This window comes from Odontesthes bonariensis, chromosome 19, assembly GCF_027942865.1.
Source record: "Odontesthes bonariensis isolate fOdoBon6 chromosome 19, fOdoBon6.hap1, whole genome shotgun sequence".
NCBI classification, from domain to species: domain Eukaryota; kingdom Metazoa; phylum Chordata; class Actinopteri; order Atheriniformes; family Atherinopsidae; genus Odontesthes; species Odontesthes bonariensis.
Window position 1 is genome coordinate 14,370,804 of NC_134524.1, and position 26,113 is coordinate 14,396,916.

The window sequence follows — 26,113 nt, forward strand, 5'->3', positions numbered from 1 at the left end:
ATTTGGGCTGTGCTTGAGAGTGTCAATGAATTGTTTCACAGCTGGTGACTACGTACCGAGGCAGAGGGTGGTAAAGGTCGTATGGCATGATTTCCTTGTAGCCATCACTGCAACACAGAAACAAATAAGTTCAACAGCAGGATCTAGAGTGAAAATTGTGCTGCCGAAATTAAACAGCTAGTCTAGTTAAATCCACTTAGGATACCAATACCCAACCTGTCCAGACAGGGCTCCATGTTGCACTCCTGCAGTTTGGGTTTTGGTTTGATGTTCTCGGGGTAATAATGGCAATACTGGTCCACAACCACCCAACCACTCCGTAGATCAAAGCACTCTGCAGAGGTTAGCTGGTAACCTGCAGACCAAACAATCCAAGTGTGAAACTGTCAGCCAAGACAAGCAGAACACTAAAACAAGGTTTTATCTCCATTCAGAAGTAGGAAAACCTAATTATTTTATTGCATTCTCTCATTTGGTTGAAAATATTGCTGGCCACTGTTTAGACCTAGATGGTGCTTACCTCCACCACATGTGACAGAGCAGGGGAAGAAGTCAGTCTCTCTCCAGCGGTGGATGATGGGCTGATAGTAGATGTATTGGACCACACTGTCTCCTCCACTGGTAAGCTCCACCTGCAAAAACAGGTGATTTTATACTGATGTTTTCAAATTTTACGAAAATGACAACCCTTTCTCCTCACTGCTTTTTGTCATCTCTTTTGCAATACTTATTCCTAACTGGTCATCTTGACCGTATCGGGCAAAACAAGTAGAAATTTACATCTATTTACATTTGACTGGTACGTTGAAAGGACTTGAGGGCTGTCATGTACTTGTGATCTAGCCTGGGAATTCCCATGCTGCTTTGCGCTCGATTTCATTCTCACTGCAAAGTCAGCCTGGAAACCACCGCCCTTATTTTTGCCAGAGTTTGGGAACCAATCACAGAACGGGGGGGGGGGCGGCGGCAGCAAGACGATGACGACGTCTATGCGCTACACCGAAGCTTGTAGAGTGTTAATTCAACATGACAGCGGACACAACGTTACCGTTCAATGCAGCCTTAGAAAGTGTTTCGGAGTAGATTCACCCTAGGGTCATTTGAACCGTGACATCCAGCCAAGTAGCCCACCCGAAGTTTTTCCGATATTGGCTGAACATCAGCTGAGTTACTGAGTTATCCCGAATAGCTTAGTACAAGCGCTAACGGACCCTGGCAGTATCTCCAAAATTACCACACTAAAATCACATGTCATGAAACCAAACTTCTACAGTAGTACAAATATGGTCTGTACTCACAAAACGATGCATTTGGAAGTTTGTACATAGTCCAGGAGTTTATTATTATCATCAACACAAGCCTGATAGCTTTTCTGCTGCTAAAGCTACGTCGACGTCACTTCTGGGAGCTGGGAGCTTCAAAGTAAGATGAGGGTTGAGCTACTACTGTAGACAACAAAGCAAGGCTGCTCAATTTCTCCATTATTAAAATAAATTCACAACTCTACAACATAAAAATTCATGTAGAATATAGCATATAGGCCTACTTTGTTGTCAATTTAAGTAGCTTAGAGCGCAAGTTTACTTTTATTTTCCATTTTTTTCTTCTTCCTCGTCGAATTTCTGTCGTCATCTGGTATAAGTGATACAATTGGCTATGAATCGCACGCAAAGCAGCATGGGAAATACCTGACGTCATTTGATAGACATTCGTAGCGCCCAATAAACGGCTCTAGGCATTCGTAAACCACGCCTCAAATACGAGAAAATGCACACCTAGTTCCCAGACCACCATCTCATCGAGATTGTGGACGCGTCAGCCAGGCTACTTGTGATCTAATATTTGGTGAGTAAATAGACAGGTCATTTCTAACATAACTTAATGCGGCTGTTACTCTTTATTGCTTAACGTAATTTAAAACCTGGATTGTCAGGAACATAAATCACATGATTCTATAAACCCTCTTCAGTGCTCTCAAAGTATTTTCCTTTTCAGTTGGTCTTACATGGAACTGTAAGGTCACCCAGTTGAAGCCAGTTCTGATGGTCATTGATGTTGACTGATCTTCTGAGATAACTCAGTTAATGGCGTTTATTTTACTAATAGGGACCAAATCAGCATGCAAAACTAGCTAAACCACGATCTACGCTAACTAGATGCTAAACATTTTTGTGCCGCTTACTTGCCATGCAGCTGAATGCAGTTAAAGTGTGACTTATTTTTCCTTTTGTTTTAATCTTATCAAAATATTTAAAGGCATCACTCAATTAGCAATATAGATAAGCTTTATAAGTAACATAAAACTTCAACCAATCCCCAATTCAGGACTTAAAACAGTCCTTAATGGCAGCCCATACTGTGCTTTGATTTGTATGCTGAAACAGCAAACTACCTTTAGACAGGGCATTGGTCACATCTTGCTTAGAGTCTATTAAATCTAACTTTTTTCAAACCATTGTACTCAGACTGTGTTGCTTTTGGTTCTTTTCTTAGGGTTTTTCAGTGGAAATTAAACTGCAGGTCTCTCTGTTGACAGTCCATTAATCAAAAACATTTTGTATATTTTGAAAAGTAAATACCACGAACACATTACAAGAATACTTACAGTATAAATAAAACTCTATTGCCTTTCACTGACATTCATGTGTTTACTGTGGAAAGACTGACTACAGCTTTCTAAGATGATTATCCATTTGTCCAAACTTATTTTCCAGCACCGTGACATAACCTGGCTGTGTGCCTTCCAACAGATCAGAAAATTGTGCCCTTACAGCTCCTCAGATTTCAGTCTCCTCACTTCCTATTTATTGTCCGGTCCCGACTCGTATTTACGAGGGGGGAAGTTTTCACAGACGTTTCCGAGGCTGTGGCCTGAATAATTTTTTATGTCCACTCATTTGACGAAACAGAAAAACACGTTGTGGCCCAATTGTCTGTGGCATTGTAAAACTACTGAAATTCTTATGTGAATCTAAATTTTAACACGAGTAAAACATTTGACACATGACTGTCAGATGTATTCATCGAGAGGCCTTTATAGTATGGAGAAACTTTATCAAGCCAAACCAACTTCTAGGTTTGGAGCTATTTGTAATACTATTAATGCATGCACAGTGCTTCAACACATGTTGTCCCTTAAGGAAGGCGAGTAGACAAGAGAGTTATTTGAATTTCATATTCAAGTGGCTCACACATACTCCAATATCTTTAAATCTAAACATATGAAACTAGATCTGCTTTGCACTCTGCTTAACACAGAGAGGTTCAGCTGGAGTTCATAAATAAAAGCCTTATCTGAGCCCAGTTTGGCAAGGCTTAAGCGTTTTAAAGTTTTTCTTGGTAAAAATTACATTTCTGAATCAAACAGTGGAAAAGACAACAGAGAGTTCTATGTGATGTCAGCCGTTCAGAATAGGGAAGCTGACTGTGATCTTTTTTTTAGGGGGGTGAGGTGACGACTCTGCCTCGTGAGAAGTTTATTGTTTCTGAGATAATCATATTGACAAAAATATTTCCGAGCTAATTGTGCACCTTCAGTAAGTGCAGTGGATCTTTTAAGCCACCAAAACACAAGCTTTATAGTTCATATGGAAAAGTCTTTTTTACATGTGCCAACACTAGGCCTCACTACGAACTGTGCTTTTTTTTCCACTTCAGCCCAAATCTTTCTCCTTTTAGTTGAGTTTTGGTCTTCCCTCGACTAGATGCAGCAGACGGACTGTTATGGCAGTGTCACACTGCCCACATTCCTGGATGTGTGTTAAAAATGGACTCAAATAAAAAATAAACAACTTGATCTATTGTGCGTGTAATGTATGGAATAATGCACTCCTCCCAACTCCAAACGGACAAGAAAGTATATGTATGTGATGTGTGCAGCTGTTTCTAGTGTCTATGAATAAATTAATTATAATTAATCAAACCATAAAGTGTCTATAATTAAAGCCTTACTCCAAACCCTGTGTAAACAAATTGTTGGTCATTGTTATAAAAGGACAAGCACTTTCAAGAAATATATCACAGGTGACTGGATGAGTCAGACAATGAACTAAATAAAAAGGCACTCTTAAGCATTAAAAGGAAACACATTTAGATAATTGTACCAAAAGCAACTAAGCGACTGCCAGGCCCAACAGTGTCTCCACTGTCACTCCCAGGGTTTGATCAGGGCTCATTTGGGAAAAAGGCCAGGCCTTTGGGGCTGATACGCCTGGGCCAGAAAGGTCTAACTCTGTTCAGAGGTTAGGTTTTCTCTTCTGCAGGTAGAAATGGAGCTGAAGAGCACTCAGCGTGTCACCAACACACTATTCATTTGGGCTTTTTGGAAAAAAGGTCCAAATGGATAATGCTCTACTGCTGAATTCAAATTCAGTCTGATTTTTTTGTTTTGCCCATTTGGACATTAATGCATTTTTCAAATGATTAATTTTGGTAGCTTAACAGTGAACTAATTCAACAGAAACTTTTGTCTGAAGCTAAAAAGCAAGGTTGCAATAAGCAGTAGTTGTTTAATGCACGGCAGTATATTATTTGCAGCTTTTAGGGCAATACAGTAATCCAGCACCTGCGGCCCTACATATCAATAAGGCCTTTGGCTCTTGGTTTTAGACGGCGGGCTACTAGAAAAGTGGAACTGTGTCTACCGTCATCACTATAGGTTGTTCACATAACTAAAACACACCCGTTGGTGATAGTGGTTCCTAATATGACACTGATCGACTCCAATCGACTCCAAGTTGAGCGGAGCAGCTAGTTATAGCTAAATCTTCCCAAATAATTAAACCGTGGTCCTTGTCTCAGCATACATGCAAGGGAGCGAAGTCCAGTTGATAACCAATGTATGTTTAGCGCTGTGATGAGGGGGGACTTTGAGAAAAAACTTGCAAGACATTCTCCCGCTTCTAAGTTTCTCTACAGGAGCTCATTTACATGTTAGTATAGCCAAATTCACTGCACAGATGTTGTCTTTAAGTTATTTAAATGGTGGATTTTTTCAGATGATGCTCTGGTTATAAAATCAGGAATTTATTAAAGCAGAGCAAAGAGTCTATAAATGCATTGCCTAACCACAAGTCCCCCACTATATTCATCAGCTAATCCCAAAGTATATCATTTGGCCCTGGAAACAAGGTGAACCATGAGTATATCTGAAGTGTTTTGTAAAAGAGAAAATGTTTGTTTGGTTTTTCTTCATAAAATTCCATAAAAAAATGTGCTCTTACTTTGACTGTGAAATCAGCTCCAAGGGGGCCAGTCATTCTCAGGACCTCTTTATCTGAAAGCTTCTGGTAGTCCAGCGTGGTGTTCTCCAGGTGGTACTGCCCTGATTTGTCCAACACCAATTCACCTTTTACCCCCTGCAGAGTCTTACTCTCTACATCTAAAGAAAGAACAAAGTAAACAACTAGAGCACATTGGACAATCAGAGTCACAATACACCACGAGGAGGAAGATCCAGTGTGTCTGTTCACTATTTCCACATAATTTACTTCAAACTTTAGTTTCTCTTTGATTATCATCAAATAATCATGTCTTGTACATTTTTCCATCATTATTGTGTCACTGCTCTATAAACAGGATAAAACAGCATGTTAAACAAGTGATTAAAATGTATAACGGCTTAAAGCAGGGGTCTTCAACGTTTTTCAGGCCAGGGACCCCCAAACTGATGGAGAGTTGGAGCAGGGACCCCCCTACATATGGCATACAATTGTGTTTTATATTTAACGGGGCCTAGTGCCGTGTATAAACATAGCTACTCTGTTATTGTACATTCAATACTAAGCTATTCAAATAATACACAGGTTAATATATTCATGTTTTTATTTTAAACATGTGCAAGGTACAGGGTGGCCGTGCCACTGCCATTTATAAACAAACATCTTGCATACAACACTGAGCTATTCAAATAATCCACAGATTTAAACTTTAAACATGCATGTAGATGGGACAACCAAAGATTTCGCGACCCCCCTGCAGTACCTCCGCGGACCCCCTGTTGAAGACCTCTGGCTTAAAGGATGACTTTCATTTCTAATGGACCACACACAAACCTTTAGTCCAATCCAGTTGCACACATCAACTGCAGTCTTGCTTTCGTATTTGGAGGAAAAAAGGAGTCATTCCTGGACTGCCAGGAGGCTCATGAGCAAATCTGTGAGCAGTGCAGGGAGTTCGGTCTCAGTCTGACCTGACCTCACCCATGACACTAACCAAAACAGGGTCTTGTGTAATTCCAGCATAGATGTTTGAAGGAAAGCAAAAGAAAAGGGATACAAGAACGAACAGTAACCAGAAACAGTCACCATTTGCAGACAAATGGTTTAGATTTAAATGCCTTTGAGCAAAAAGATTAGAGGGAAATATTCAATGATTAAACTGTCGTGTGAGTTAATTGTTATCCACAAACTTACTGTGGAGCAAAGGATAGGTTTAGGGATTAAACGTTTGCTATCTATTTGATCCACAGGGGAGTTTTATAACATCACTTTGACGTCAGTGATATTTGCTGGCAGGTTCGCATCTTTTCTGAGCCAGAGCAAATGGAAGAAATATATCCCTCATCTTGTTTTTCTGCTTTTAAAATCAGTCTTTAAGTTAGAGGCCAAGATGTAATATTTCCTGCAATCAGGAGTAAAGGGTTATTTATAGATTGTTATTTGAGTATGCTATTCATCACAAAGGTGTGCCTCATCCTTTATTTGGTTGGAAAATGTCACTAAATCCTTCTAGAGTCTGGTTTTATAAAAAGCATCTATGAAAATAAAAGCTTATAGAAGACATTTTATTGCTCCCTTTTCACGAGCTGACACAGTTTCTGGAGAGTTTAATCAAATTTGTGGGACTTTGTGGGTTTTTGTCAAAATAACACAGAAATAGACAATACAACAATTATTTTTCTCTTTCATCACTTTACACCTCTATTCAAGCTGAATATTTTGGATCCATGGAGAGACCCACTCAACTCCACTCCACCTCTCTTCCTCAGGGTTATGTCTTTTTGAGACATGTAGTACTCAACCTAGTACCAACTTATGTGATGAGAGAGCATATAGTAAATAGCCCGAGAGCTCAGACCACACAACAAATTAATAGAATCATACTTGACTGGTAATTTTATTCTAAAAAACTACCTCCCTCGTCTGCAGTTGGACCGCAGACAGCCGGTAAGCTACCAATCCTTCTTTTAAGCACAATCTCATCGCAAGTCACGTGTTCAACTGGACCAAGTTTTTAAGACAAGCAAAGCTGATGGTCAGTTAATAACAATAGTGAGAACTCATGTTGTAATTCCTCCATCACATATCTGCTCCATAAACTCTGAACTTAACTGTCACTCCATTCCTGTATGTTTTGTTTTTAGCGGCTAATATTAAGAACCATTGCATACATGGCCAATATTTCACTGATGTTTGTTTTTGTAAGGGCTTTGCAAATTAAAGAATTCAAATTTGAAGTCAGATTTCTTTGTCGGGATATAAGGCATCAAACAAAGTACTGGTGGAGCATTATTACTTACAGTTACAGTAAATTAACTACATAACTAATGGTAAGATTTTATATAGATAGCAAAACAAGAAAGCAAGAGCAAAAGAGTTCCAAATTTCTCTTTCTGAGGTATAGCAAATGCAACATTATCTGAAGTTTGTTCAAGTCTGTTGAAATCTGAACAGCTTGGTGCCTTATATATGAGATATATAGGACCCAAAGCAAAATGCCATGATTGTTTTTTTTTTTTTTTTTTGTTGGGAGTGACTTCAGACACCTAAATATACGCTTTCAAGAAAATGAAGAAAAGATTTTTCCATAATAGGTCCTTTATAAGTTATTAAAACACAGTAAATTCTAAATGAAAGTCAGATCTATGACGTGTACTTGTGTTTAGTATTTGTGATAAAAACCACTGCTAATTATAAATATGATGGTTAACTGTTTTGGATTAAGGGGCACCCCGGACCTACCAGGACTTACACAAGTGATCCGGGCCTTTCAGGACTAGACGTACGTGACGACTCTTATAGGGGATGACGACCACTGTGTCCTCAGCTGGAGCAGGACAGACAAAAACAACATGAGCATGTTGCTCATTAATACTTCCAGTAATGCAAAACATTTGCCAGTACAATCAAAATTTACACATTGATTACAATCAAAAAGACTCATTTTATCATGACAATGCAAGCCAGCAGCATGATGCAGTTTAGTAAAACTAAATTTCAGGCAAAGACATTTTGAAAAGTAAGATTTAAAGAGCAACTTTGCTACAGACTGATATAGTGACTGATATAATTAAAAAAAAAAATTCTCAAAAATTCTCACAATAAATCTAGAGCATCTTCTGCTAGACCCTATTGTACCTCTGACCTTTACACCAAAGTCTGCAAACGACCTGTTCTCAGGAGTTTTTGTCTCCTGTTTTTAACTACACCTTAAAATAGGAACTTAAAATACTGCCCAAAACGAATCTCCATTCAATTATGTTATATCTTATCAGCTGAGATGAAAATCAGAACGTATACCATCAACACGATATCGATAGCCATTCTTTTAATATCACGATTATCATCCATAACATAAACACACAAGATCATGTCATGTGTCTCACACATTTTTGCATTTTTGGTGTATGACTGCATGCCATCTACTTTGAAGACATGACAACCTGCCCTGTACTTTTACCCTGACCAAAAAGATACGAGTGACCCTGTAACGGACAAAACGTAAGCGGCTAAATTACACTTAAAGACGTGCCCAAAGGGACGTGCTATTCATTAATATTGGCATGAGAAGATTTAAAACTTGATTTTAAACTTCATTACTGCAAAAGTAAATACCTAGGTCTTCAAACCAATAGTAAAATTGCCCTGATGACATTATCAGGTGCTTTTCCTCTGAATGAGTCATTCCAGCCAGTTTGGTCATCTGTTTCTTGTGTGGAAAAGAAGGTAACATGACTGTAAGACCTCTTTAACTCGAGAGTATTTTCCAATAACAGAAAACTGAAAAGAGGATTTACTTTTCCCTGTAGCATGCTGGGATTTGTAGTGCCCTCGCACAAGCCTGCAGGACGAACCATCTCCGTTGCAGACGCCGCAGTTGTCTTCCTTCGCTGTGCTCCCTAGTTCATGATCACAGCCTACAATCTGTAACACAGAGACAGAGAATGAAATGGTAACATCATCTGAAACATGTACAGCAACCTAATATTTGGAACCTTCAGCATCAACTTATTCTTTGCTCAAGCCTCCAAAAAAGACAGCAAGTAAATTTTCAAACCTAAGAACAGTAGGTACAATGAATTAATATCAGAGCATTTGTTTGAGCACCTTTAAAAACGTATGAACACACTCAAGGAAAGTATTTTCTTTCAGTCTTTCTTCAGTCTTATAAAATAGTCAAAAAAAACCTTTGGTTTAAACAGTATTCATATCTTTTGTTTATATTACTAAGATAGCATCAAACCTAACTTTTCAGCTGATTAGGTTTCCACACATTCCATAACATTTTCAACTGGATCTACTTAGATTTATCTCCAACCATCCGTAGTTGATTGATGAAGTTTTTCGCAATTTCTGTCAGTAACAGAAAAACCAAAACCACAACGTGATTTTAAGTATTGTCAGGAAACGCACTAAAATGTGTGTCCCGGCACACACAGTTAACACCTTGGGACGTAATTCCATTCAACCGAGAAAAAATGCATTGTAAACTATTTCCTGGACGGTCAGTCAAAAACCACGTCTCTGATATTACTCCCATTGAGTATTCATTTGTAAAGCAGATGGTGGGGTGTGTAGCTGAGCCTACTGTGCATTGCTCCTCTTGCATTTAGTTCAATTTCAAGCTATTGCCACAACTTGTGAACCAGTGTGAAAAGTGCACCTGAATAAATTGGAAATATGGACCGCTGATTTACAAAAAAAAGCTCCCTTCTTTGAGTTCAGGTGACCGTGATTTGATTTGACTTTTCTCAAATTAACTATTTTCGTTCAGCCCTTTATAAGCTACGTTTGACAGAAAAATATAAATATATACTTTCAATTAGAGCTCAGTCTATTTCTATTGAAATATGACTGATGCTTAAAGTTGGAAATACATTTCCATAACAATGTGCAGATGTTACAGATGTGCTTATTGTCTAGATATCCCTATTTGTCTACATTTGTGTCTGAAAAAAGGATTGAGGATGATTTCATATTTCCTGATTTGCACTCAAACAAATGATCAATTTATGAATACTCAAAACTTCAGTTTAATTTGAAATCTTAAAGCTTTTTATAACACATTTGAGCATTTGAAAACTTTATAAGCTGATGTGTTCAGGAATATGAAGCTTTTTGGTTTTTGTATATATCTTGAGTAGGTTTTTGAGCATACTTTAGTTGTATTTCAATGTTATGTTGAGAGCAAGAGGCATGGAACATATTGGACTAAATCAAATCTAGAAACAATTGGGAAACATCAAATCTAGATACATTTCAAACAATGACTCAGCAAAAAGTCCTGACCAGGATATTCGTGATCTATATATCCTCTTTATGCACGAGCAACCAAGATATACTAGTCATTGGCTTGACTATTATACAATAAGCCATAAGTTGCATAACTCAAAAAGATCATTTGTCTTGGAGACCAAAACTTTTTAAACTTCTTCACAATATTGTGAATCCCACAGGAGTAATATTTTGACTTTCAACAACAATATATTAAAAGAAATAAACTGCAATTCTAGAAGCGATATAGCTCCATAGCACGTTCTCCCACCTGGCAGACTCCACTGATGCACATGTCCAAAGACTCAGTGTAACAGCGTGTTCCATCCAGAACCTTGGGTGCCAGCTCTGCCACAAGGTCCGAGCCCTTGGGTGTACACTTGAGAGAGCAGGGGTTTTCTGGGTCGTTGTACACCGGCAGCCACTCATGGAATTGACCCTGGTATCGCACATCTGCATGAGCCGAGCACTGCTGGGCCCGGAAGTCACCGGCATCTGGAGGACAATCCTGAGCATAAAACCGAAAAAAAAAAAAAAAGAATGTTAAAATTTGTCTCTCAACTATTTATGTCTATGTGGGAAAGAGGTTTGTTAATGAAACATATCTTGACTGCCAAGACTGTGACAGTTGCATGAAATAAATACAGGAAAAAAAAGATGTTTGGTGCCTTTAATAGCTTCCATCAAAAGGATAGCAGATCACAAAATTAGACCCTTTAAGCAAAAAGCTTGGTAATATTTTCTTGGTTCCAATCCGAAATCAAAATTTTCCATTTTTCTTCTTAGAGAAACCACTTGAAAGCACTACTGACAATCATTACATAAAGATGAGTTTGCTGAACTTACCACATTACTGCATGTGCGATATTTGATATTCTGCCCCTCGCAGGTTCTGCAGAGGACAAAAAAATTAAAATGTGGCTGGATTGGCTTTAGTAGGGTATGACAAAGCAAACCAAAATGCACACCAGTCATGATCGCCTGAGGCAGCTGGTATTTGATCCACCGATTCTGGTCTCATTTTTTCAAATTACTGGGTTGTGAGGGAAAGTCTTCAGTGATAATGTGGCAACCCACAAACATGGCTCAGTGGAGGGTTTGCAAAGCTCTAACAGTGTACTTCACAAAATGGGACTTTACATTAATTCACAGAGACAAAAAAAATGCTGCATGAAGTGTTAGTTCATGTATACGCAAACTTTACTATAATGGCTGTTTATTTGCAGATTATTTCACAAAGCTGTGACACTTTAGAATATAAGTGGCAATTTTGAAGCATAATATTCAAAATGCTCTGGGTTTTTATGATCCAAGCACCAGAAACATCGCTTGCTTTTCTTTGCCGGGTTCAATTAAGATGGACTGGAGTGTAAAACAGGTCTGAGGTCTGATTAATCAAAAGGTTAAAAATCTTTTCGACACTCATGGACATGGCATCCCCCAGGCTTGTTATCGGTGCACAGTTCAGAGCATGGTATGAGGGCTGCATAGAGCCTAAGTAACTTGTGCATCTTTAATGTTGAGTGCAAGTTTTACAAACTAAAACAGGAAATAAGGCTTGTTAAGGTGCAAAATGTGAATCAATGACAAAAGGTAAACGAGAAGTCAGAACATGACAATCCAAAAGACAAAACACTAAAAAAAGAACAGAACAAAACCCACAAAGATTTTATTCATGACACATGGTGGTATCAAATTCAAAATAAGCACACGTTTTCCCTTTTTTTCCCCCCACAAAATAGTACAAAAACGATATTCACTTATGTCCAACTGCATTGCATTTCAAAGAGAAATTTCAACCATAGGTTAAAAAGAGACAACAGCCATGAAAGCAGCTCTAAAAAAGATGTATTTAAGGATAATAAAGGCTTTCATATAAAGGCCACTATAAGCAGGTTAAAATGCCCCAAAATCAGTGCTGATTATCAGTATGATGTGACCACAATTACCCTCTAAGCTCAATTTAACAAAGAGTCCCTGGGTACTGAAAGGAGTCTGAACAACCTCATATTTGTCTCAATGTGTAATTGAGTAAACAAATAGCTTCACTACAAATCCACTGTCCCCCACATATATGAGTAAAGCAGGCACAGTAGAGTCTTCCAGTCTGTGTCTGCTCAACAGATTGGAGCAGTTTGGATCACAACTCTCCTCAGTCTGCAGCTTCTCTTCCCAAATTATTGAGCTCACCACTTATTGAAAGAGAGGATTCCTTTGCGATTTGCTGCGGAGGGATAATAAACCATTGATGTTGACAATGATAGACCAATTATCCGAGACCACAGTGGAAACTGATCAACTGATATTCTTTTGAGTTTTGAACTTAAGAGGAATTCCAGTGTCACTGGTCCTTAGCTAATCTGAAATCATGATTGGAGGCAACGTCGCAGAGTTTTGGGCTCACACACGAGTGAAAGCTTAAGGATTTTTACAGTATTATTATAAGGAGAGCAGGGAGTGGATGTGGAGCGTGTGGCATGGCAAGAACATTAGAGCCTGTGACGAATCCAGACGGTCCCCACTGCCAAGCCAAACAGCAGGTCATGGGGCCTGAACCCAAACAAGAGACTTTCAAAGACCAAGAGCTGAGAGACAGGTAGCAAAATTTAGAGTGGAAACTCACGCTGGGAGCAGGAATATATAAACTCAACATTAAAAGAAGCAAAGGGGAATAAAATTAATTTCCCTTTTCATTTCCTTCTCACTTTGGAAGCTCAAAGTCAAGGTTCAACAGTAGTAGAGCCAGGACTTCAGGATTCATCATGGTGTCGTCACAGTTTAGGGGGAAACAACTGAGTTGACGTATAAGAAAGTCTGAAGCACATCATACACAAGTCACAAATAATGACTCTCATTTCTCTTCAAAATAAACACAAAAAGACACAACAGAGCGTGTAAAACTTATCCGCAGATCTAAAAGTAATGCTTATGATAACAGATATGCAGTTAAACTTGTCCAGTCCAGAAGGTTCATATATACAATATAACATCTTTTTTTCTCTTTTGGCAGACTAAAAGGAATTGCAATGTGGGTTCTATAGACTTTGCCACATTATTGGAACTCTTGAGGGAGGGAATACATTGGAATGTGGCTGTACTTGTAATGCCTAAAATATGCTCTTGCTGTGAGCTCTGCCACTGATTTGGTAGGAAGGCAGTTTAGGAAAACTGCAGGCGAGAATGGCACAATGACAAAGTAGCAAGAGCAAAAAAAAGACCCTTTGCTTTCACTGTGGCTCTCAGTGTGACAAACACTTAGACAGATGAGGTTCTCAGGGCATTTGGAAGAAGCACTTGTGGTTTCAAGTGAGATCATTCACAATAATTTTGGCTCTCCTGCCCCAAACCATCAGCCTATAGTAGCTTGCTGTTCGACCACCAGCTGAAATACTTTAGTCCATGAACTGTTGTATGCAAGTACCTGAAAATGATTCCCAATGTTTTGTGACGCTAAACTTCTTCTGCCTGGCCTGTTAGTAACGATTAACAACTGGAAACATCAGCATTACAGGGTGTTAATTCAAACTCTTGCTGTCCAAAAGCAACTTGTAACATCTAATGGTAACACTATGAAAAATAAAAACAGGTTCTTCCGTGTTTTCCCTCGACTTTAAGGCTGAGTTATACCTCTTTTAACTGCCCTTGCTATTGCGTCTTGCGCTTGCGTTAATGGCTCGAGACGTTTATGCTTCATTTTGCTTTGTCGGCGGTTGCGTGTGCTGCGTGGCGATTCACCGCCAGGACAGTAGGTGGAGCAGCGGGTTTTTTCAATGACAAGCCTACTACGATGAAAGGAAATTCACCGCCAGGACCTCTTCGGCAAGTCTCTCTTCCGAGTGGATTCATGCTTCTTCTTCTTCTTCTTGTAAATAGCTGGTATTTTGTCAGATTTTCAACACCTTGGGGGTCTAAACGACTACTTTCTCGCCTGAAAATGTTTCAAATGTTGCTAAAGTTATATGTTTACAGAGTTTATAGCTTAAGCGAAATCAGCTTTTCAGGCCGGCTGATTTCGGCTCGGGCAGGAGTGAAGTGCACTGTGTGTAAACGCTCTGCATACTGTCTGATTGATGAGTATGCCGTTTTCAAGTATGTAGTACTAGGCGGTTTCGAACACAGCCAGTGGCTTGCGTCTTGCGTGAAGAAAATTGAGGTGACACACGCAAGCACGCAAGGGGGGGCTTGAAACCGCGCAAGGGCTTGCGTTGCGTCTTGCGTTGCGTCTTGCGTTGCGTCTTGCGTCACCGACCATAAATCAGGCTTTAGTCTGGTGTAATTTTGTCTAAGGCTTTAAAAACTTACTTCATCACTTGAATCCTTGTTCAGCTGAAAGATGTAAACAAATTTAAAATGAGATGAAAAAGTGTGTCTGTTTACATAAACATAAACATCTATAGATTTCTTTTAAAGCTCAGTTTTAAATCAGGCTTACTTTGATTTGACTGTTTATCTATACATTTATTTTTGTTGCTGGAATTCTACATACTCTCCACGATATTGTTTGTTCATGTTGATTTTGGCATGACATGAGAACAGTGATACAGTAAAAATGATTGAAGAGGGTGTTGGTTTTTTCTTCTGCTCAGATGGTGGTCCCCTATACTAGAAGGAGACATAATCTTGGTGCCTAAGTAAAGTGAACGATTCATTGCCTTGGAGAAAATTCGCTTCAAATGACTGAGCAGTTAAAAATAGACTTTAAACCCAAACTGTCAAAGTCACTTAACGTCAGGGCCTGAAACATCTGCCTATCAATTAAGTAAACTCAATAAACAGAGAAAACAACCTTTTTGCAACACTTAAGCACTTAACATGCGTTTGTCCCGGCTCATCTTTATTTCCCATTAGTGGAAGGCCATCAAAGAGGTTACTGACCCTTTCATTCTTGTGACTTTCAACTAAGCAATGTCAAAATGAAGTCTAGTCTGGTCTCCATTTATAGGATAAATGATCAAAAGAATTAATATCATGTTTGCCATACGTGAGCCTCATACAGTAAATATTGAAGCAGCAATTTTTCTTGCCATGACACCCTATCCATGTGTCCACACTTGCTTCAAACCAGCTATGTTTTTGGAGTTTGTGATTAAGTAAAGAGAGTTGTGTGGATGGGACTAATGAGGGCCAGGTGAACTGTATCCTTCCACACGTGAAAGGGTTCACTAACTCTCGTGTATTTCTGCAGTAGCAGTTAGTTCCTTATAAGTGTGTGTATATGAGTTGGAGTGGTATTCGTTTGGAGGGTGTTGCAGGCTCGTTTCCAGCCCCTCTTTCCAAAGAGTTTCACACGCACACACACACACACACACACACACACACACAGTCTTGTGCTGTGTTTTTTAATGATGTTGTTTGATCTGCCACCCAGGGCCAGGCTACTGTTCCTTCATTCCCAAGCAGCAGAGGGTTGGGGTGGGTCAACGTGGACTGAACCACAAATATTATAGCAACCGCCAAAGGACACAGGAGTTTTTAAAAATCTGCGCGGATCTAAATGAGCATGCAGATATACTCATGCACAAACACACTGCCCACATCCCCATTTGGAGCTCAAACCCCAAACACCTCTTAACACCTAAATTGCTTTTACAGCCAGTGGCATTCTGAGGTTTTTTCTGACCAAAGAACTGTGGGCAGGCAGAGAGAAGTGGCTGCTGCTGATATCATGAAATGAACTCCTGAAAAAGCCATTGACCTCAATGTTTACAGTGCAGTACCGGGGGGGTCTGGCACTTTGAGCATGAGGTTTTGACAGTCTTATGTTTCGCAGCCTTGTTCTCTAATGCAAGTGCAGATGGATTCATGGTTAAGGAGAAGTGCAAGCACCATATGGTGTCTCAGTTGTGACCTCAAGGATGATCTCTGCTGTTTTGTCAGTTTGTCTTTTACACAGTTGCTTTGTTTTATGATCACACTGGCTGCTCCTGTCACCGGTGGCTCCCTTTGGAGCCCCCAACTCTGAAAAAGTGGTGACTTTAGTAGCAAAGCTCACTGGCTACCTTTAGCAAATGAGCAATACATTCTGGGAACTGTAAAATGGAGGAATGCAGTGAAGTCACCCCGCTGCTATTTCCCAGCCTATAAATGTGACAACATTTCTATGGAAAACATACCCTCTCAGGCCTTCTGTACTTTTTTTTTCTCTTGCCCATCAAATCCACTTTGCCCAACATACTCAGTCCTGAATCTTTATCTTGAAGTCCACAGAATTAACCAGAATCCTAACCAACCAGATGACCTTGGCATGAGGATAAAAGCACAGTTCCTCCACAGACATAAGCTGAGACAATGAGCAGTGGGCTCATTGGTTGAAAAGCCCAATTCCTATTCCTATGAAGAGTTATTATAAGTGACCTGTACTTGCAGGGACATTGATTGTTCAAGTTTAATTTTTGAAGAAACATGGGCCATTAATGAAAATCTGATCTGAATTGTCACTGATGAATTCAAGGTTTAGGCTCACATGGCAGTCAAGACAGTTTCTCTGTTGAATAATATTCAACAGTCATACAAATTTTTAACCCTCCCATGACACTCCACAGGAACAGAGCGATTTGATTGCTGAGATTTACTCACACTATGAGGAAAAAAGCCTACATCTCAAAGCCATGATGGGGCATTTCAATGGAAATCAGTGAGAGCTTGGTCAGGACTTCCCTCTGATGAGATGAGATGAGAGTAACTTGTATAATGTTTGAGCCCACAGTTACAAATTGCCCGTGGGACGGTTCCATTTATCCAAAGGTCAGTGAGGTTCTAACTTTCATTTTACTGTAAATCCTCTCCTCTTTTGATGCAATGGTTGTTCAATGATTGAAACTTTTTTAAAGAGCAGCACACTCGTGATATTTGAAAATGTTTCTGCTATTTTGCGTCTCTGGTTTTCATAAGGATTGTTTCTCTGCCGAGTTGTTGAGATTACTGAGATTACCTCAGGCGCAATATGGGTGCGACACTCTGCATATGATCAGGATCAAACGATGAAAAGATTTGAAAAACTCCGAAAAGAAAAAAAAAAAACACAGACAAAATGAAGATTGGCAGACCAGAACCAGACAAGAAACTGTGTGAGAGGTGGCCTTACTTGGAACTGAGGCATCGTCTTAGGGAGTATGAGGCTCCACCGCCACAAGTACGAGAGCATTCACTCCATGAGCCCCAGGCATCCCACAGCGTGTCCCTGTCCTCTTCCGATCGGGCCGTCCGTGAGCTCTACACACCAGAGAAGAGTTTATACTCATGAGTGATCTGTCGAAGACGTCTTTGGTTGTCAAAAGTTATTATCGACTCAGTCTTATGTTCAAGACAGATTATCTCACCTAAATACCTGAAATACATTTTTAAAAGTCAGCTTGAAAGTGGAAGAAATCTTGACAGATACACCTCAGCCATGAATCTTCACAATAAATTGTTCAGTCAAAACAGTCTCACCAAAAAAAAAAGCCGGCACTAAATTACATTAGCTGCTGAAACGAAGAGTGCATGTGACAGAATGAAAGAGGCAGTTAAAGGAAGCAATCAGGAGCTCTTGACTTCTGGCCCTTTTGCATAATTTAAACCTTGGAGTCATCCAAAGTTTGTCCTTCTTAAAGTTTGGGCCACATTTGTGTGCCTCTCTCTGTTAATTGTATTGTGCTGTATTTGGCAGTGGAGTTCGGAATATTACTGCAGAACCCAAAATCAATATTATGAGAGGACAGTGTGCATCTCAGATGTGGAGTGACGGCCAAAAATTGAAGATCCTCTCCACCTCATCTATCTCCATCTGCTCCAACTTGCCTCTCAAGGTCCTTTTGATTTCCAGGGAGGACTTGACTGCACTGGCTAACCTTGCTGTTTAAAAGAAATGTGTTTGTAAAATTTTGTGCATGTGAGTCACAGCAGGTTTCTCTTCCTCAGCTTTACTCGACAGCCACACTCTTTTCTTTTTGGAGCTCACAGAATGAAGTCAGGGAGTTGCATTATCTGAATACCAGGCTCAGATTAAGTGAAAAGGAAAATAGTTTGCCTTTGCTATCTAGAACAAAGACAGATTAGCTCAGTGAGACTGTGGCAAAGGAAAAACTGCCTCTATACCTGTTGAATGGAAGAAAAGCTGGAAAATTCTTTAAAACATTTTTTTTTTTAAAGACTTGGGACTAATAGTGGGACAAATCATTCACCTCCTGTGGCAGTAGGAATGTGGCTCAGTGCGACTGGAGGTGTGAACACATTCAATAAAATACTCTGCCATTCAACTGAAGTTTTAGGGCTCTCAAAAGGAGCAGACGAATTTGAGAGAAATCATTTCCCACAATGCAAACACCTCAGTTTTTCGAGTGCTGGTGAACCATGAAGAAATATTTGAAGATGGCACAAATACAGCCATTGTGAACTCATTGTGACAGCCTCACTCTTTGGAATAGTCACACCATGAGTTCTAGCACATCCAACGGGGGTTTTGACAGGGACTTAAAAATTTTAAATCCGGCAGATTAGGCATGAAATGTAAAGCACAACAAGCTTAGTCTCAATGGTCTGAATAAGGGAGAGACAATAATAACTTGTGTCACAACTGCTCTAAAGACGATTATGAATCAATGAGCTTGCAATGGAGGTGAAACAGTCTTGAGATTTTCGAGGAAAACATAGCTAAGCTATTTTGACCTCTTTAGCCCCGTTCTCCAACAGCGTGGCACTGTGCTTCGTCTACAAAGATGAATGGATCTTGCAGAGGAAAGCAGATACAAAGCAATAATAGTGCTCTGATTATTTTCTTTGGGTCGTGGTAGCAAAAACACCCTTGCTGTATGGAGCGGAGAGAGGTGGTGGGTTCACATTATTAAAAGTGCGTGGGGACTGATATAAATGGCTGTCAGCGCTGATGACTTCTGAGGAACAGCAGAGACGAATGGCAAGAGCTAAACAGAGTCAGTGGAGCATACAGCCAAACATGTCGGCAACGGTGCTACTTTCTGCACAAGCCAACTATTTCAATGTTTAGATCACGGTAAATAAATCCAGGCTCTGTTCTGGGCAGCCAGTTTGAGCGCCACCTTAGTACTCCTTTGAAAAGCAATCAGTGAATTTTGCACTCAATTACAACTAAGATGTGTGTTACAAAGCCAAGACAGCCGGGGCATAACGAGGCCGGTGAAGACAGAGGAGGGGAAGTAGATGAAGGATGGAAGGATGGAGATGAAGAGGCTGTTTGGCGGACTGTGCTGCTATTGTTCTCAGTGAAGGCGCAGGAAGACAAGGCAATGCAAGTTGGACAGCCATCCCGCTGGGATTTGGATCCGGTAATCAAAAGGATCAGATATCCTCTTGGAGTCTTCCTAACCCTCCATAACCACATGCCCCACCTCTGCTGCTCTGATCCCTCCAGGTTTTTATTTGCACTGGCCGGCTTCATGAAGGGAGCATGCAGCATTTGGGATCATGATACAACCCACACGAGACTCGTAATGGTACCCCAAAAAGGACCATTTACGCGACAATATTTGTTCTCTGGTTGTTTTTATATGTTAATAATTAAGCAAATGTGAAGGTTGCACATGCAGCATTAGTTAAAAAATGAGGAAGCAAGTTTATGATAATATATTACTCATCCCCACACTATTCCTTATTGTGACAGACAGACTCTATTTAAGACACCTGTCAGCAGCTGAGACTAAATACATTTTCCTTAAAGATGGAAATCTCCTCAACAGGGAAAAGGAAACCTGACTCTGGTGCCTTCTCCTGCAGACTATGTCAATATACACACGATGGCCTTTTTTATTCGGCAAGACATACGATATTTGCACATCTGCTGAATCTCTTGTCATATGCTCTGTATTGCACGGCAAGGTACTCACTGTCATGCTGCGAGGCAGTCAATGTAATGTTACAGGGAGCCCTAACCTCAAACAAAACAGCCTTCAGAACGGCACATGCACGACAAGTCTATTTTTGGTGACCTGGATCAAAAACAGTGGAGGCACTGTAACAGCCAAGGTAAAGCGACAGATGGAAAGATTGTTGGATTTTGACAGTGGATTGTTTCTGCATTTGCACGGATGGTTTCTGAATGCAATAAGTAGTTCAAAGGAAAGTTATAATCAAAGATAAAACACAAAAATATCAGCAAACAAAAAGAAATCCATCATGAAATTGAGAAATCATGAAGTAATCACTACAGTACCAGAAGAAGAAGAGCTGTCACCAGCAACTTGCAAGATGAAAACTGTTGCTCCATGTTTTCTCAAAGTGTGTGACCCACTGTTTCCAGTTCTGCTTGCATGAGTCCGATGCCTCTTGCCTTCCTTACTGGGTCACTCTGTAAGTCCTGCCTGCCTGCCTGCCGTCTCCTCTCTGACTTTCTGCCGTTCTTCCTCAGGAGTAATGAGTGGACTGGAAAGAGGGAGGGAGGAAGGGGGTTTGTGTGTGTGGTGTGTGGTGTGTGTGCGCGTGTGTTGTCGTGTATACGATTCATAGAGGTTGGGGGAAGTAATCACAGGGGGCTCCGAGCCCCACGAGTCCTCAGGCCTGGCACACCAATCAATAAATAGGCCTCAGTCAGGCAAGTTAATACAAACAAGGAGCTGGGCCAGCTGCAACATCCCGACTTCACACTTTTGTTTGTGTATATGTGTGTGTGAGTGTGTGTGTGCAGGAATATTCGCAGACAGATAAATAAAAAACAATTTTCTTCTTTCCTTTTCTTCGTCTATTCTCATATTTCTGCCTTGCGTTTATTTTTTTTATTTTTTTTTTTTCTTTCAGCTTGCCTTTATCTCATTTTACTTCTCTACCCTCCCACTCATGCCACTGTTCCTCAGTTCTTCTTTTGGCCTGGTTGGTTTTGCTGTCTTTTTTTTTTAGGATTTAAAAGATTTCCAAGACAACCATACTGTATTATCTTTAAAAGGAAGTTTATGCATCCAGGCATTACAAGAAATAGAGACATCACATGACTCTGCCCCACATAAATCAGATGACATGGTTTGGTCACTGAAGCTATCAGGACAGACTTTTCAGCCACGGTGACTTTTTCTATTCCTTTATGAGCTAAAGGTCTACTTCAATAGAGCCTTTCATAACATCTGGCAGTTTAAGCCAGAGTGAACATTTACGCTGCGGAGGTGGGGAACAAGCCAGGTGTACCCTGGAGGGACAAATCCTCTGGTTATAGCAAAAAAAGCACCCCTTAAGATGGACAGTTCTTGGCACAGAGGGAAAATACTATACACTGAGTGGCTTTACAGCTTCTTTTTGCCAAAGCAAGACACAAAAACTAAATCTGAAACAGAACATTCAAAGTAAAGCAGCTAAATTCTGTGCCAACCCACTGGTGCTCCTTGATGTGACTCACAAGGTAGCAGGCTTTCATTCAGGCATTCAGCCTTGACGGTCCAAAGACAATAAAAACTCTGTGCCCTTCAAATCAAGACTCCCAATCAAACACCAAATCAAAAACCACATAATTGCAATCAATTAAGGCTGTGTGGAATGTACTGCACTGCAGAGCAAACAGTCAGCGACCATAATCACAACATCTGAGCGGATGTCTCGAGACTTCACCGATACAGACACACACAAACTAACACGTCTAACTCACTGCTGACAGTAAAGGGCTTAGTCCGGTAGATTTGGTAGACAAAAAGGAAGAACTATCTAATATTCTAAACTTAACACTAATGGTTTTTTCAATGCTGGTGGGAAAGGACTTGAACGTGCACATATTCACAGGCTGACACAGAGGTCATGCCCCATGCAGCCTTAATCCATAACCGTCTGATATTAGCTTTCAGAGGAAATCCTTCTCATATTTGCAAATGTGCGACTTCTGAAAATAAACCATGGCATCAGTGATGTGCCCAGAGCTTCAAACTAAACACCTGGGGAGGAAATTAATGTGTTTGATTGACACTGGCTTGGAGCCGGTTCTCTACCACAACATTGATAAAGGTATCTCCTGACATTTTAAACAATAATCTGTGAAGATGATGAGGTGAGGAAAAAAGAGATGTACTTGTTATTTTACAACAGGGCTAGCTTAGATATTAGGGTGCACAAGGGGAGCATGAAGGAGGTTTGGAGAATTGGAGGAAGTGACTGTCCACAGATAAATGCTCTAATGTGATATAAGATAATACTGCTTATTTAGCTTGAAATTATTGTAGTTTTGGCCATCCTTAATATCAATTATGAAAACACCTAAAGTAATCAAGGTCAGCAAGGTGAAATATATAAAATCTGAAATGGCAAGAAAGAAGCAGTAACAGATCAACTGTTTAGTCAGATCCTCTGAAGCCCTCTATTCTGAAATCATGCGGATTATATCATGCTGATGATATAATTTTTTACTTGCCCATCCTCTCAAGAACACGTCATCAGAAAGTTTGTTTGTACGTGCAAAACGAAAAAGTGTCACAATCTATGGTTGTAAACTCATGATGGCCAACATATCCCGACCGTTCTGCTATTCACTCAACAAACATGGTTGTGAAGTTTGCAGATGACACCACCGTAGTGGGTCTCATATCGCTCATAACGCTGAGACTCACTACAGAGAGGAGATCCGGCACCTTACAGGATGGTGCTCGGACAACAACCTTGTCCTGAACTCCAGCAAGACCAAGGAGGTCATTGTGGACTTCAGGAGATCCAGGAAGACAGAACACACCCCTCTCCTCGTTCAAGGAGCGCAGGTGGAGCGGGTGGACAACATCAAGTTCCTGGGCATCCACATCACATCTGACCTCACTTGGTCCATGCACATATCCCACCTGGTGAAGAAGGCCCAACAAAGGCTCTTCTTGCTGAGGAAGGTGAAAAGGACTGGAATCTCTCCTCAGCTTCTGACAAACTTCTACAGAGCCACAACAGAGAGTATCCTCTGTCTTAGTGCAAACAGTGTGGTATGGGTGCTGCACTGCACAAGACAGGAAAGACTTGGCCCGTGTGGTCAAGACAGCACAGGGGATTGTGGGGAGTCCTCTCCCACACCTGGACTCAATATACGACAGCCGGGTCCAAAGGAGGGCCAGTCGTATAGCCACAGACCCCACCCACCCAGGACACAAACTGTTTGTGCCTCTTCCATCCGGAAAGAGGTACAGGAGTATCAAAACCCACACCAACAGACTGAGACACAGCTTCTTCCCCAGAGCTGTAAAATCCATCACCCCACACATCCACCCCCCACCCCCACCCATAGACTGATTATTGAAAACCCCTGCAGACAGACACTCGCACTGCACTGCACTTTTATGACTTACTTATGCTGGAATATGTTCAATACAGTCATACCATTAAACAATCTGATTGCACAGTAACTTTTAACTTTAACTTTTACTATTTTTATTCTAGTTTTATATTATTTAGTTAACTATCTACTTTTAACTCCTAACCATAGCCATTTGTAGACGAGAGAACAGTAGAAAAGTTAGGTATCATAGCATCTTCTGCCATCACTTCCTCCTTATAAGCATTTGTGGTCAAAGGAACAACCTTTAATTATATTCTTATATATCTTTTATGAAAATAAGACTTTTAAACATTCTTTTTTTTTTTTTAGATGAAGGGAGCTCCCAGCAGCATCGAAGCCAAAATAATGAATTTCAATTAATTAAACAGAAAATAATTTATTAATCCTAGAGGAGAATTTATATTCTTGCAATAGTAGCCCATAACATTAGCGAATAAATGTCATCAGTCATTTATTTTTTAGAAACAATCATTATGCAGCATAATATCTGTGGGTAGGAATGAGTCGTTCTTTGTCACATCAAAGCTGAAGAAGCCTCTGACTGAAAATATTCTGTTGTTTAATCACTATGGTGAAGCTATTTATTCTATCAGTAAATTGTGTTAAAAAACACTGACTATGTGAATATTGTGAAAACAAGATCTTGTTAGTAACTGGATGAATCCAAATTCAAAGCTCGAACGAGTGGCAACCCAATCACTTTATAAACCGAGTCATAGGTACGCTTGTGCACATCCCCAAAACGTGGTAGTGTCACAATTCATTGTTAAACGTTATGAGATTGCATAGCAACCCTTGAGTGTTGGATTTAGTGTCCATGTGACATTTAGGAAATCGCAAGCAATGAAAACTATCAACTATTTTTAACTCGTGGGTCAAAGGGAAACAGAAAAGTGAAAAGGACTGTGTTTTTGTGAAAAGGGTTGTGCGTATCCAAGTCAAAAGTGTCACATGTCAACATTGTCACATTATGAGATAAAAGTTGCATCTCTGTATAAAGAGAAAGGAATAAGTCACGAAAATATTGTCACTGCACAGTTTTTGAGGCGTTATTATGACACTGAAAATGTTTCTGCTTCAGGTAAATATACCATAACACCACATCTGTGGTGAGATCAGGTTGAAAATGAAAATTTCAGACTTGGAGTATGAGGAACAGCTACTCAGAGAAGAAAAATTACAAAAAAAAATCCATGCTCTATGTGTTGCATACAGTTTTAAAAGAACACATCATCCCCCCCCCCAAAAAAAAACAAAAAACAGCTGTCTCAATAAAACTTGTGTCCATGCCAAGACAAAGCAAATAGCCCAGAATAAAAAAACTTACAATTACAATTCAACTTCACAGAGCAAAAAGAAATAACGCCAATACAAGTCATTTCACACAGCTGCAGCAAAATTAGTTCTTAAACCTTATCCAGAAAGCAGAGTGGAAGTAAAATATGCTTTCAGTTTTCACTTTTTGACACAGCAATGGGAACCCAACCAATGAATAAGCCTCCAAGTTCGAAAAACATGGCAGTCTCTATCATCACTCACTGTAGAGTAAAATGATGCAGCAGAAATCTAACTGATCTTTTCCTCTACTCCTCTGTGGCTGAATAAGAGGTCAAATTAAAAGATTGCCATATTATGAGGTGATGTCCTGAGTTAACAGTCCCAGAGTTCTCAGAATGAGAGACAAATGAAGCTAAAGTTACCTGCGACTGACATTAAGTTGCACTCAAGAGCCCGAACCCTTGGCTCCCACGGAGAGACTTAAATGATTCAAGCGGGATAAATGGTGACACCCCCCCCCCAGCCCCAAATGGCGTACATGTGCTTCAGGCATGATTTACACTAAAGACAGTGTTTAAAAAGCTTGCGGGACCACAGTATAAAATGTTTTACCAGGACATGGATTTTACGACTTACAGCTGAAAGTAGACCACACTTCCCCATCTCATCAAAAAAGAGAAAAAAAGCATTAAAATAAAGATGTAGTTCCCTGACAATCAGCTAAATCCAGTTTAACACAAGTGGGAAGAAGTCAAAGTGAGCAGCATGACATTGAAATATTTATTCTTTTTTTTGTTTATTAGCACAAGGCTAATCTGAGCTCTCATCTCCTCTACATCACCATAAAGCCAATGTTTCATTCATTCTTCCATCCTGAGGTGGTCAATTAGATTGTTGGGTCTTGCAAAAGATGGGAATATTTGGCATCAGCAACTGGTGGTAATGACGATGACAGATTCACAAAGCAACGAGCATGCCTTTGTAGGATCCCATATCATGGTTTTGATGGGAGGATGAACAGTGTTGCACATTGATCATGTGATAAATAATGTGCTCAAGGTAAAGACCAATGCCAACGTGGCTTTCACTCAAAGAGATCTGCAGTTCT

The 26,113-nt window shown here is 40.1% G+C and overlaps 1 protein-coding gene across 5 annotated transcripts in view; it reads right to left on the reverse strand.

Moving 5' to 3' along the window:
* Nucleotides 1-26,113, reverse strand: part of adamtsl3 (ADAMTS-like 3) — a 115,178-nt gene that overhangs the window by 23,611 nt on the left and 65,454 nt on the right. For 3 of the 5 annotated variants that reach the window (XM_075451102.1, XM_075451103.1, XM_075451106.1), the window contains exons 3-11: nt 17,578-17,705; nt 11,340-11,385; nt 10,765-11,001; nt 9,017-9,143; nt 7,972-8,046; nt 5,223-5,380; nt 521-632; nt 217-355; nt 57-107 (exon numbers count right to left, since the gene is read on the reverse strand). In XM_075451102.1, coding sequence (XP_075307217.1) covers nt 57-107; nt 217-355; nt 521-632; nt 5,223-5,380; nt 7,972-8,046; nt 9,017-9,143; nt 10,765-11,001; nt 11,340-11,385; nt 17,578-17,705 — 1,073 coding nt within the window. Of the gene's footprint in view, nt 1-56; nt 108-216; nt 356-520; nt 633-5,222; nt 5,542-7,971; nt 8,047-9,016; nt 9,144-10,764; nt 11,002-11,339; nt 11,386-17,577; nt 17,706-20,658; nt 20,815-26,113 lie in introns of those variants that run through there. The other 2 variants (XM_075451104.1, XM_075451105.1) reach the window with 2 other exon arrangements.